The following is a 13,081-nucleotide window of genomic DNA, read 5'->3' as shown; positions in this document are numbered from 1 at the left end:
TGTAACATAACAATCACCGCTATGTAGCTGACTTAACGCTTTCATGTAATAGAAACTGAGCCATCACAGCATGCATGTAATGAAATGTGGCAATGACACATGAGATTAACACCTAGATAAAAACTCACAGATATATTTATTACATGTTTCTACAACCAAAATTTAGCTTTTATCTGCAATTCATATAATTAAAAACAGAAGATGACAGTTTTTTACATTGCAACAAAGATCAAATTTCTGTTTTATGTCAGTTGTTAAAGTTACCAACAACTTCACATCAGGAACTATGTCTTACATTGAGTTTATTTCCCACAGAGCCTAAGAAAGAGTAACAATGGTCAAATAACCACTTGTTAAGTACAACTAATGGCTAACATGAAACTATATATTTATAAAAAAAGATACACGGGAGTTCCCGTCGTGGCGCTGTGGTTAACGAATCTGACTAGGAACCATGAGGCTGCGGGTTCAATCCCTGCCCTTGCTCAGTGGGTTAATGATCGGGCGTTGCTGTGAGCTGTGGCGTAGGTGGCAGACGAGGCTCGGATCCTGCGTTGCTGTGGCTCTGGCATAGGCTGGCGGCTATAGCTCCGATTAAACCCCTAGCCTGGGAACCTCCATACGCTGCGGAAGCGGCCCAAGAAAATGGCAAAAAGACAAAAAAAAACAAAACATGTATTGGGTTAAGATACCATTAAGTCATGAAAACTGATACTATAAAATAACAAAAAACACAATAATGTAATAAAAGATATACTTCTAAATATTCAGACTCATTCATTTTCAAGGAAAAGATCAGGTTAAAAATACTTCATCCACTGTACTGTGAGACCCTAGAATATTTTGGAAAACATAAACCTGTTTCTACTAATTAAAAAAATAAAAAAAGAAGGAAGGAAAAATTTAATCTAGTATTTAGGTCAAATAATCACTCTTTTCAATTATTATAAAAATATATGGATTATACAGAAAACCTAGAGTCAACTGCAAATGTACATAATATAACCATAAATGAATAAAGTCTTAAGATTCTTTTTGCTTACAAAATATTACCTTAAATTTTTGCATTTAAGAGCATGTTTCTAGATCATCTCTAGTAAAAAATACTTTTACAAAAGAAAACTGACTTACCCATATGCTCTATTGTCAGGCAAGCTGCTATGAGCTCTTACTCCTGGGGGTATGACTCGAACTTCATTGATATAAACCACACATGGAAAACGAACCACATCTATATGAGAACTTTGCTTTAAGAAAAGGACAGAGAAGAATATGCTGTAAGCAAAACACTTTGTCTATTCAAAATTTATTCATTTTCAATTTGTTTCATTCAGAATGTCACAAATAATCTTAAAATACATGCTGTATCATTAAAACACTTATGTTACTTACAAAGGTGTAAAAACCACTCTTAAAAATAGCTGATGATGAAATGTATGTAATTAAATCTATCTGTATTAAAACATTTTCTGCATTTGCCTCCCTGCTGATGTTTCTGCTCAGGCCAACACAGACCTACAATCCTTTATTGGAAACCTCTGGAGGCAGATGCTCTTCCAAATCCTGACTTTTTAAATTTTTTAGAAAGCTAACAGGATACAAATACTGCATATTACTCAACACCCCAGTGGCTCCTGGGGCAGCACTATGCAACCAAAACATTAATATTTCTACAGTCACATATAAAAACATTCATACTAAATAAAGATTTTAACTAGCATCATGTCTGTTCAAACCAGAGCACATGGCCAAATCAACTCAGGGCAGATTTTTCTGCCATTTTTGGATTTCTGAACTAGATGAGAGATTGTGGATCTCTACAATTAGCTTAATTTGCCAAACTTACATACCAATTAATATCAAGGGATTGAGGGAAGCCATCTAGGTACTGAATAGTTAAAGTGAACCCTCTCTTAAATTTTAAAAAGGAAAAAAGTCCATAAACTAAGAGTTTATTATAAAAACATAGATTAATTTAAGGTACATTTATTATTTCTATATATCACTTGACACAGGATCAGACAAATGTAGCTCTTGTGATCAATAATTTAAAAAGAAATTTTTCATATTATTTTTGTACAATCTTTTATTTCTTTTTTGACCATACTCACGGCATACACCTGGGCTAGGCGCCTCTGACCTACACCATAGCTGGGGCAACAATGGATCCTTAACCCACTGCACCAGGCTGGGGATTGAACCCGTACCACCACGGTGACAAACCCCGTTCATTAACCACTGTGCCACAGCAGGAACTCCTGTACTACTATTTTATATCAACTTTTCCTAGCAGTTTAGCCAACCATCAGTACCTAAGTGACCAAAGTTTATAAGAATGGTTCATTTTCAACTGTTCTCTAATAAAAATAAAATAAAATATTTTAAAAAAATGGTTCATGTTATTTACATTTAGAAAGACTGAATCCTGAATGCCACTTGAAGCTGCAAAGAATACAGTGCATATCAATCAACAGACCAAAAGATTGGACAAATCAATCTTTCCTAAAATGTGACAGAGGATGACTTTCCAATTTTGCATTTTAAATTCAGAGATCATAATTGGGAGTTCCCTAGTGGCCTAGTGGTTAGCATTTAACACTTTCACCACTGTGGCCCAAGATCAATCCCTGGTCTGGGAGAGATTCCACATCAAGCCACTGCATGCTGCAACCCACAAACAAAAAAGAAAAACAACTCAGAGATCATAATTAAACATATAGGTATAGAAATCTTAATAAAACATGAACTATTCAAATGTACTTTTATAATCTCAAAGATATAAAAGAAACAGGACGAATGCAAAGTGAGGCGGATTGTTAGTTGTTTTCCAATACAACTCTTCTTCTACAGAAACTTGAGCTATGCACAAGTGAACTAAAGATTAAATTTCCCAGATCCTGGTAAGCCAGTGTGAATATATGGTTGCTAAATTTTGATAAATGTGAAGTAAATGTAAATAATCTGGCAATGCTGGGCTATGTCCTCAAAGGAAAAGTTTGGACTTGAGAAACTCCTTCTTCTTCAATACTCTGCTGCTTTTCTAGAACACATGTTATGGTGAGGTGTCTTGGTGTCTCTATCCTAAGAATGGTAGAGAAACGGTACAGAATAACCTGGGTCTCTAATAACGTAGAGCTGTCACATTAGCCTTAAAATACTTACAATTACACTGAGAGAGGAAATGCTATTTTATATAATCCACTGTTTTGGGGGGTTTTTGGCCACACCCTCGGCATACAGAAGTTCCCACCAGGGATTGAACTTGCACCACAGCAGCAACCCACGCCATTGCAGTGACAATGCCAGATCCTTAACCCGCTGGCCATAAGAAAACTCCATCTAAGCCACAATTATTCTAACTTTATGACAGCAGCTGAAATTGTATCCTAATTATTACAAATATATTGCAGTATTCAACAAATACTATAGTAGATTTATATGAAATAAGCATTTTGCCTCAAACTCTGGCTCTGTTTCCTTCTTAGGAGTTTCCACTGTGGCATGCTGGGTTAAGAATCTAACTGCAGCAACTAGGGTCACTGCAGAGGCACAGGTTTGATTTCCCAGCCTAGCACAGGCATTGTTACAGCTGCGGCCCAGATTCGATCCCTGTCGTGGGGAACTTCCATATGCTGAGGGTGTGGCAATTTAAAAAAAAAAAAAAAAAGCCTACTCTTAGAAGCTCCTTTGCTTATATGGGTAAAAATTCTCATTCATGTTTACAAAGGAAGCTTAAACCAGAAGCTTGCCTATGCTCCTCCACCCCGTCCTCTGCTAATTAATGAATAGTGTTAGCAGTAGTTAAGATGTTGACACAGGTGGACCTAAAAACCTGAGGTTAAGGTTTTATAAGAGCCTTTTAAAATCTACTTTATTTGTAAGTAGAAGAGTTTCTATATTAGCTGCTATCACTTTTATTCAATATTTTTTCTAATCATTTACTAAATGTCTATAATGTTACAAGGTGCGCTAGGTCCTAAGAATATAAAGACAAGGCATAATCTCTGCCACTGAGGTAAAATCTATGGTGGCAGGCAAACAGATAAATTTCTATGACAGACTCAAACAGGAAACTAGAAAATCCAAAGGGGTACTTACCTAAATCAGATTATAGGCAAACATTTGTAGGGGGAGAAATAGAGTATCAGGAAAAGTTTCCCAAAAGAAGTACCACTTGATCTAAGTAAGTCTTTAAGGTAAACAAGAATCAGTGGAACAGAGGGAGAAAGAGCTTTCTAGGCAAAGGGAGAAGCATATGTAAAAGAGAACTTGGAAGATTCAAGAAATTGCCAGCATAGTTCACCAAGGCTAGAGGGCAAAACGTGGGAGGAAAGTAGGGCAAAGTACCTAAGTACAATCAATAGAATTACAAGAAATAAGATTTTCACCCACTGCCAGAAGTCAACTACAAATCTGTGTCTCCATCTAGGACCTCTCTCCCAAGCCCCATACCACTATATCCAACTGCCAACTGGACATCTCCACTTGAATGTCCCTCTGGTACCAAAAACTTAGCAAGTCCAAAACTGAATTGTCCTACATCAGTGATGGCACCACTATCCGGACAACTGCCAAAACAGAAAACCTTTGGATTCTTTCTCATTCTTTGTCACCCTACATCATTCATTCATCCAAACATCACATTCTACTGATTAAACCTCTAAACAGCTCTCAGTGTATTTCCCTCCATCTCCGATGTCATTCCTCTACTTCTAGATACTAGGCCAAATTCCTTGGTCTTATAAACAAGTATGGCCTCTTCTTATCACTCCAAATTTATAGCCTCGACATACTCTGCTTTTTCTCATCTTTATGCCATCACTCATGCTACTGTTTCTGCTTAGAACCCTCCCACACTCCTCTGTCCCAGCTTTCTCTTAAAAGCTAAGCCAGATCAAGTCTAGATAAGTGCTTATCGAACTAAATTGTAATTACCTCTTTTATCACTCCTGTTAGAGTATTTCAAGAAAATAAGAACCAAGTCTCAGTTTACTATTATATTCATAGTGCTTAATTAGCACATTCATTTAATGAATGAAAGACTTCAAATAAAAGTGCTTAGTAAGAGTTGATTGAATAGTGTTTCCAAAGTTTAAAATATTATAGTGGATTAGGGGCTTAAAATACCTAGAGGAGTGCATAAACCTAGGAAGACAGGTTGACCATGGGAAATCATGAAAGGTTTATGATTAAGGAGGTAATAGGAAAGTGAAGAATAGACTGGTCAGATTCCACCACTCAGCCACATTTATCTAAGAACGGAGTCATCGCGTGTTTAAAGGTCACAGTATAGCTATCCATTCCTTTTTACTTTCCTATTACTGCTACTCTCCTGTCTTCTCTTTCTACCCTTTCCTAGGGGTAAACTAAACTATCTATTCCCGCCACCTTCATCATTGTTGTTTGCATAAGTTCCAAACTGGCCTCCTAAACTCCAGAATTAAGTAGGACTTTCTAGCATCCATCACCCTCATAAGACTATATTAAGCTGCAATTCCATTCTGGCAAGTAATAGAGAACTAATTAAAGATGTGGTGTAGGCTGGCAGCTGCAGCTCCAGTTCAATCCTTAACCTGGGAAACTCCATATGCTGAAGTTTTAGGCTGGTGCAGCCCTAAAAAAAAAAAAAAAAAAAACAGAAGCCTAAATGTATGAGAATATAATATAAAAATAATTGTATTATCACTTAGATAAATATTATACAACCAATAAAAATGATATTATACGTGGGGCGGAGTTCCCTCCTTCGTGGTCTAGTGGTTAGCAGTCCATGCTTTCACCACTGTGGCACAGGTTCAACCCCTGTTCTGAGAAACTGAGATTCCCACATCAAGCCGCTACATGCCACAGCCAAAAAAAAAAAAAAAAAAAAAAAAAGGAGTTCCCGTCGTGGCGCAGTGGTTAACGAATCCGACTAGGAACCATGAGGTTGCGGGTTCCATCCCTGGCCTTCCTCAGTGGGTTAACGATCCGGCGTTGCTGTGAGCTGTGGTGTAGGTTGCAGACACAGCTCGGATCCTGCGTTGCTATGGCTCTGGCGTAGGCCGGTGGCTACAGCTCTGATTGGACCCCTAGCCTGGGAACCTCCATATGCCGCGGGAGCGGCCCAAAGAAATAGCAAAAGAAAAAAAAAAAAAAAAGATACTATATAGAATATTTTGGGAAGGAAACAGGGATAGGGATAAGAGAAAGATTTACTTTTTACTGTACACACTTTTGAATTTATACCTCATACATGCATTACACACTCAAAAAAGAGATGATGCTTGAAAATGAAGTTTACTTTTAAAATGCTGTTTAGGTATATTTCTTGATTTATAAAGATGCAAGACACATTGCTAGGGTGAGAAAAGAAACTCAGTGCCTTAATGTAAGTAGTGGGTATATATTTAAGTGTGTGTATATATACATTTTATATATATATATATATATATATTTACTTGAGGCTTTATGAAAAATTAAAATTGTTAATGATAGATGGATTAATAAAGGTGGAACTGAAGTTTCTGCTGTGGCACAGTGGGATCAGCACCTTCTCTGCAGTGCCGGGACACAGGTTGGATCCCCAGCCTGGCACAGGGGGTTAAAAGATCTGGCATTACCACAGGTGTGGCAAAGGTAGCAACTGCAGCTCAGATCAGATCCCGGGCCCAGGAACTCCATATGACATCGGGTGGCCAAAAAAGAAAAAAAAAAAAAAGGTGGAATTATGAAAGTCTTTGCCTTCCTGTACCTTCTAACTTTACTATAATGAAATTAAAATGTACTAAAATAACATTTTTTTTATTTTTTAGGAAGTAGCATACAAACCACAAAGCAATTTGTACTTCATTTAGCACTACTCAAAACCTTTATGTGTAGTCCGCTTATGAAACTTGAATAAATGCCTGACTTCCCCACCAGATTACAAATTCCTTTGAAAGCAAGGGCAAAAAATACATACATACATACGTACATACATACATACTGTAAAGAAGTTCCTCTCGTGGTGCAGCGGAAAAGAATCCGACTAGGAACCATGAAGTTGCCGGTTCGATCCCTGGCCTTGCTCAGTGGGTTAAGGATCTGGCATTGCTGTGAGCTGTGGTGTAGGTCACAGACACGCCTCAGATCTGGCATTGCTGTAGCTGTGGTGTAGGCCAGCAGCTGTGGCTCCGATTAGACCCCTACCCTGGGAACTTCCATATGCAGAGGGTGCAGCCCTAAAAAGCAAAAAAAAAAAAAAAGCAAAGAAAAAGAAAGCAAAGGCAATGAGTTTTGGGTTTTTTGTTTTGCTACTTGTACTGCCCCTCCTAGTTTTTTGGGTTTTTTTTGTTTTGTTTTCGTCTTTTGCCATTTTCTTGGGCCACTCCCTCAGCACATGGAGGTTCCCAGGCTAGGGGTCAAATCGGAGCTGTAGCCACAGCAACTCGGGATCCGAGCCGAATCCTCGACCTACACCACAGCTCACAGCAACGCCGGATCCTTAACCCACTGAGCAAGGCCAGGGATGGAACCCGCAACCTCATGGTTCCTAGTCGGATTCGTTAACCACTGAGGCACGACGGGAACTCTGGCCCCTCTAGATTTATAACTCGCCTCCGAAACTGTTTTTCATAAATAATTGTTAAACAGATTCCCAACTTCCTACTGTGCAAATCTATTTGGTGTATGACTAAACAAATCAAAAACTAAAATATCCTGTTCCCATCAAACACACTTTAAACCCACTTCCAGAATTTTCTGACTAACGATGGTCCCACCAATTCTCTAGTCTTTATAACTAGAATTCCATCATTTTTAACTACTCTCACACCATCAGTTGCCATCCTGTCAACTCTATAATCAAAATTTACCTTGTACCTACCTATTCCTTCCTTCTTAATCTCACTGTAATATAGCATAGCACAGCTTTAGAGCTGGAAAATGTGCTTTGCCTTTTTAGGAAAGTTACCAAACCTCTCATGCTCAGTTTCCTTATCTATCAAATAGGGATAACCACCTTCCAAAATTAATGGAAGGATTAGAGATAATGTATTTAAATTACCAAAGCACTGCATCTTGCACAGAAGCACTCAATAAATGCTAATGATGATTAATGCACACCTGCTAATGCAAGCTTTCACTGTCTCACCCTTTTCTCAATTTGCCATCTCTAATTTTTCAGAACCATTTTTGGCATTACTGATGTACCAATGTACTAACCTACCTTAATTTTTCTAATCATATAATTTGCCTGCTCAAAAACTATTTTTTTTTCCTTTTTAGGGACACACCTGCAGCATATGAAAGTTCCCAGGTAGGGGTCGAATTGGATCTGCAGCTGATGGCCTACACCACAGCCACAGCAACTAGAATATGAGCCGCATCTGTGACCTACACCACAGCTAGGGCAACACCAGATCGCCAACCCACTGAGTGGGGCCATGGATCGAACCTGCATCCTCAAGGATACTACTCAGATTCGTTTCCACTGTGTGACAATGGGAACTCCTCAAAAACTATTTATAAAGGAGTTCCCTGGTGGCCTAGTGGGTTAAGGATTGGGCCTGGTCATTGCTATCACTTGGGTCACTGCTATGGCTTGGGTTTGATCCCTGGCCCAGGAACTTCCATTTGCTACAGGCATGCCCCCTAAAAACAAAAACACAACACAAAAAACTATTTATTTCTTATAAATCCCATGCTCCTTTGCTGACCATTCAAGGAACTATGTGATCCGGCTTCAAAACTGCCTATCAGGAGTTCCCGTCGTGGCGCAGTGGTTAACGAATCCAACTAGGAACCATGAGGTTGCGGGTTTGATCCCTGCCCTTGCTCAGTGGGTTAACGATCCGGCGTTGCCGTGAGCTGTGGTGTAGGTTGCAGACACGGCTTGGATCCCGCGTTGCTGTGGCTCTGGCGTAGGCTGGTGGCTACAGCTCCGATTCGACCCCTAGCCTGGGAACCTCCATATGCCATGGGAGCGGCCCAAGAAATAGCAAAAAGACAAAAAAAAAAGCCTGCCTATCAGGTGCCACGTCACACTTCAGCAAAGCAGAGGTCTAACTACTCCAGGAGAATGCCCTCCTTTCTATCTATAACTGTGGAACATATCCTCTTTCACCAAACACCAAGTTCATATACCACCTGCCTTGATGAAATATTCCCTGATACTCTCAGTGAAAAGCAATCTGTCCTTCCTCTGAAATCACATTTTATTTGTACCACCAAAAGGGAGCTAAATGTTGACTGGGGTCCTAATGTATCAGACACTGATGGGCATTCTGGAAATAAAGGTGACAAAACCCAAAAAATTTCCACCTGTCTCTTTATCCACTCATCATAATCTAACTTCAATCATAATTTTATGGACCTCATCTTCAATATTAGTTATAAACTCCTTGAGAACAAACATCTTAACATTCCATATCCCAGAAAAACTCTACTCCTCCAAGAGTCGGTGCAAATGTGATCTCTACCAAGCCTTCCTCAATCATTGCCAGGAGAAGCTACTTACTACAAGTCCTAGTCTCTCCATGGTGCTCAATGTTTGCTTAAGAATGAATGAAGAAATACTAGATTTCTAAATATACAGTAAGTGTATGAATGCTAACTTTTCTAAACTAGAATGCTAACTTAATTCATCATGTGGTTTTCTTTCATCTTTAACTGTTCTCTTATTTCTGTACTCATGATAGGTTTGTTCTTAGCCAACTACTGCCTCCACTGTGAGTTTTCTAAAGCCTAGCTGGCATTACAGTCAAGAGAAGCATTGTCATCGATCAAACAGCTAACTGACCCACATGGAATGAGAAATTACAAATCAATCATTTAGTATATCCTAAAGTTTCCAAACATCTGATCCTTATGGACCTATAAACCACTCGTTAAAATAATTAGAAGATCAAGAGTGTTAAACTTTTGGAGTTCCCGTCGTGGCGCAGTGGTTAAGAAATCCGACTAGGAACCATGAGGTTGCAGGTTCGATCCCTAGCCTTGCTCAGTGGGTTAAGGATCCCGCTTTGCCTTGAGCTGTGGTGTAGGTTGCAGAGGCAGCTCGGATCCCATGTTGCTATGGCTCTGGCGTAGGCCGGTGGCTACAGCTCCGATTGGACCCCTAGCCTGGGAACCTCAATATGCCGAGGGAGCGACCAAAGAAATGGCAAAAAGACAAAAAAAAAAAAAAAAAAAAAGAAGATTGTTAAACTTTTTATTCTACCATGCACCAAAGTACAACCACTACCCACTACCACCACTATCTCTGAAAGAAGTTCTCTCTTGGGGTACAAACTACTGTATGTATAAAACAAGCTACAAGTATATATTGTACAGCACAAAAAATATACCCATTATTTATAATAGCTTTAAAGCGAGTATAATCTATGAAAGTTGTCAATCGCTATATTATACACCTGAAACTAATATAATATAAATCAACTATACCTCAATTTTTTCAAAGGGAAAGTTTTCGCTAAGATAACACTGAAAGAGAAAAAGGAGCTCTGGGGTTTCTTTAAATTTCTCTAGGGACTTCATTACTGTTCGTTTTAGGGAAGCTTTCGTCAACTATTAATTTACATATCGCAGAGCCCTTCAGGGGCGCTCAAATTAACACAGAACAGAATTACAACAGCCCACTCTCTCCCCTCAAACCACAATCTCTCCACTTCACAAGCATTCTCCACTCAAAGGACGTACCATATACCTATTTCTCGTTCCAGTGAGCGAAGTCTTTGCAAGGGAGAAGTACTATTCAAGTTTCAGGGCAAATTGGAAACCGCCACAATCCTAAACCCAATGGGTGTCACATCTGGGTAGCCTAACTCCCGTTAGAAAAGAGACCTAGGAGACGGGATTTAGAAATCACGTAACCAACGTGATCCACTCAGTCACCACCACTACTGTCAAACACAGGCTGTCCAAGACTCCTTCTAGAACACCACCTGAGGGAAACATGAGAACCGCTTTCCAGGTCAAAAGCAGACCCGGGGCGTGGGGGAGCAAAGAGAACACAGTACCCAAACCCACCAAAGACAACGCGGGCATAAGGTAACGCAAAGAAATGCAGGAGCTCCCTCAGACGCGGCGCCCACACCCAAGTTGGTGGGGGCGGGGGGGTGTATGTAAGGAATTAAAGCGACAATCGGCACGAGGAAAAGTCGAAGCACACCTAACGATTTTTTGTAAGGGTCCTCAAGTCGAAAAGCAGGGTCGGAATCACGTCACGAAGCCTTACCTCAGCGCTGGGGTGTTTAAAAGTGTCTAAAAATAGCAGCTCCATCGCCGAGTCCACCGCCATGTTTGCCGCGGGCGGGGGAAGGGGGAGGACTTCCGGGGCAGCCCTCCCAGCTCGGCGACAGCGGCTCGGGACGCGGAGAGACGGCGGGACTTCCCGTGACCAGAGCGCTGGCGCCGCAAGCCTGGGCCTATCCTGACGCGTCGCGCTGTCGGAAGTCTCCGGCCCAGCCTTCTTCAGCGCGGCGGAGACACCCTCAGAGAGCCGAGGGGGCGGAGGGAAAAGGGAAGGGACGACGGCGTCTCCAATGGGTCAAACCTCCCTCGCTCTACTGCGTTTTACAGCCACGACGGTCTGGGGTGGCCGGGTGCAAAGCACGCTCTGGAGAGGCGGAGGCGGAGTCAGCCGCGCTGCCAATTCTGGATACCCCGCCCTGTGAACCCGCTAACAAGTAGCCTTTCCAAACTGCAAAAAGGTGCATTGAGCGAGGTTGAAAAGTAAGACCTTTCTTTTTTTTTTTTTTTTAAAGAAAAGAAACTTTCAAAATGAAAAGGTTTTTTTTGGTCTTATCTGCAAAATGTGAATTGTCAATAGTAATAATACCCAACCCACAGACTGGGTAAGGATTTATTTAAATAGGATTTAAAAAATTATAAAACGTGAAGTAAGACTTCCTGTCTCCCTATTGATGAACATGGGAGCGGTTGGAACTATTTCGTAGTGGAACCGTTCGGTAGTTCTAAATTAGCACGAGTGTTTAGAAGCTCGATTAGGAATTAGCTAGTAAAATTACGTCTGCCTACTTCACTTCTAGGAAAATTCTTGCGCATGTGCCCAAAGAAACACCTACAGATACAAGAATATTCATGGCAACTCTTCATAGTTTTAAAAAGCTGTAAACTTAATCGTCATTAGTAAACTGTAAACTCTGGTGTTTACGCCATATAACAGTATATGGTAGGTAGAATGAACTAGTGCTATATCTACTAACACGGAGAACCTAAAAAATGATAAAGCAAACACCTATTTTGCACGTATTGTAGAGTGTGTAGTATAAAAGAGCATTTAAATAGTTCAAAAACATATAAAATAAATTAACATAAAAATATGTTAGCAAAATTTAAAAGAAATGCATTAGAACTGTATATACTAAAATTTCAAGAGAGTGAACCAGAGGGAGATGTGATTGAGAAGTGGACATAGACTTCAAATGCTTTGTTAATGGTTTTTTATTTTGTTTTTCTCTTTTGGAGGCCTCAAAGCATATGGATTTCCCTGGCCAAGGATCAGATCCCAGCAGCAGTGTCGACCTAGCTGCAGCTGCAGCAGTGCTGGAGCCTTGGGATTGGACCTGTATCCCAGCGCTCCCAAGAGGCCACTGATCCTAATGTGCCACAGCGGGAACTCCGATAACATTTTATTTTTTAGGTTGGTAGTCGTTAAACAGGTGTGCTGTACATTTTTATTTGTACCTTTTGATATGTCCAAAACATTTAATAATGAATTAATTTTTATTTTTTAAAGTAAATCTCCAGTCCATCCCCTTCCTCAGCCATCCAGTTATCCAGTTTCCTCTATTAGTTAACAGGTTATCGCTTTACTATTTGATTTTTTTTCAAAGAATGATTCTTGCATGCATATTTATTATTGCTATCATTTTTCTGTCTTCTGATTCTTCAGTTTCTGCTTTTGAATTTGCTAATTCCTTCTTTCTGTTCTCTAGGCTCATATGCTATTCTTTTTCTAAGTTCTATGGTAATGCCCAAGTTACTTATATTCTTGTTTATTACTATAGTTATTTTTGTCAACCACTTCTCTAAGCACTGCTTCAACTGTAACTAATAACCATAGAGTGCTTTTATTATTGATATTTTTTACATAGTC

The 13,081-nt window shown here is 39.9% G+C and overlaps 1 protein-coding gene across 5 annotated transcripts in view; it reads right to left on the bottom strand.

Moving 5' to 3' along the window:
- KIAA1429 (KIAA1429 ortholog) overlaps positions 1–11,478 on the bottom strand; it is a 73,887-nt gene extending 62,409 nt beyond the window's left edge. For 2 of the 5 annotated variants that reach the window (XM_021089100.1, XM_021089099.1), the window contains exons 1-2: positions 4,099–5,596; positions 1,132–1,247 (exon numbers count right to left, since the gene is read on the bottom strand). Coding sequence is in view for 3 of the 5 variants with exons in the window: in XM_021089096.1 (XP_020944755.1) it covers positions 1,132–1,247; positions 11,198–11,260 (179 nt within the window). In the remaining 2 variants the exon portion in view is untranslated. Of the gene's footprint in view, positions 1–1,131; positions 1,248–4,098; positions 5,597–11,197 lie in introns of those variants that run through there. The other 3 variants (XM_021089096.1, XM_021089098.1, XM_021089097.1) reach the window with 3 other exon arrangements.

This window comes from Sus scrofa, chromosome 4 (genome assembly GCF_000003025.6).
Source record: "Sus scrofa isolate TJ Tabasco breed Duroc chromosome 4, Sscrofa11.1, whole genome shotgun sequence".
NCBI classification, from domain to species: Eukaryota; Metazoa; Chordata; class Mammalia; order Artiodactyla; family Suidae; genus Sus; species Sus scrofa.
This window is presented reverse-complemented; position numbering and strand designations above follow the sequence as displayed.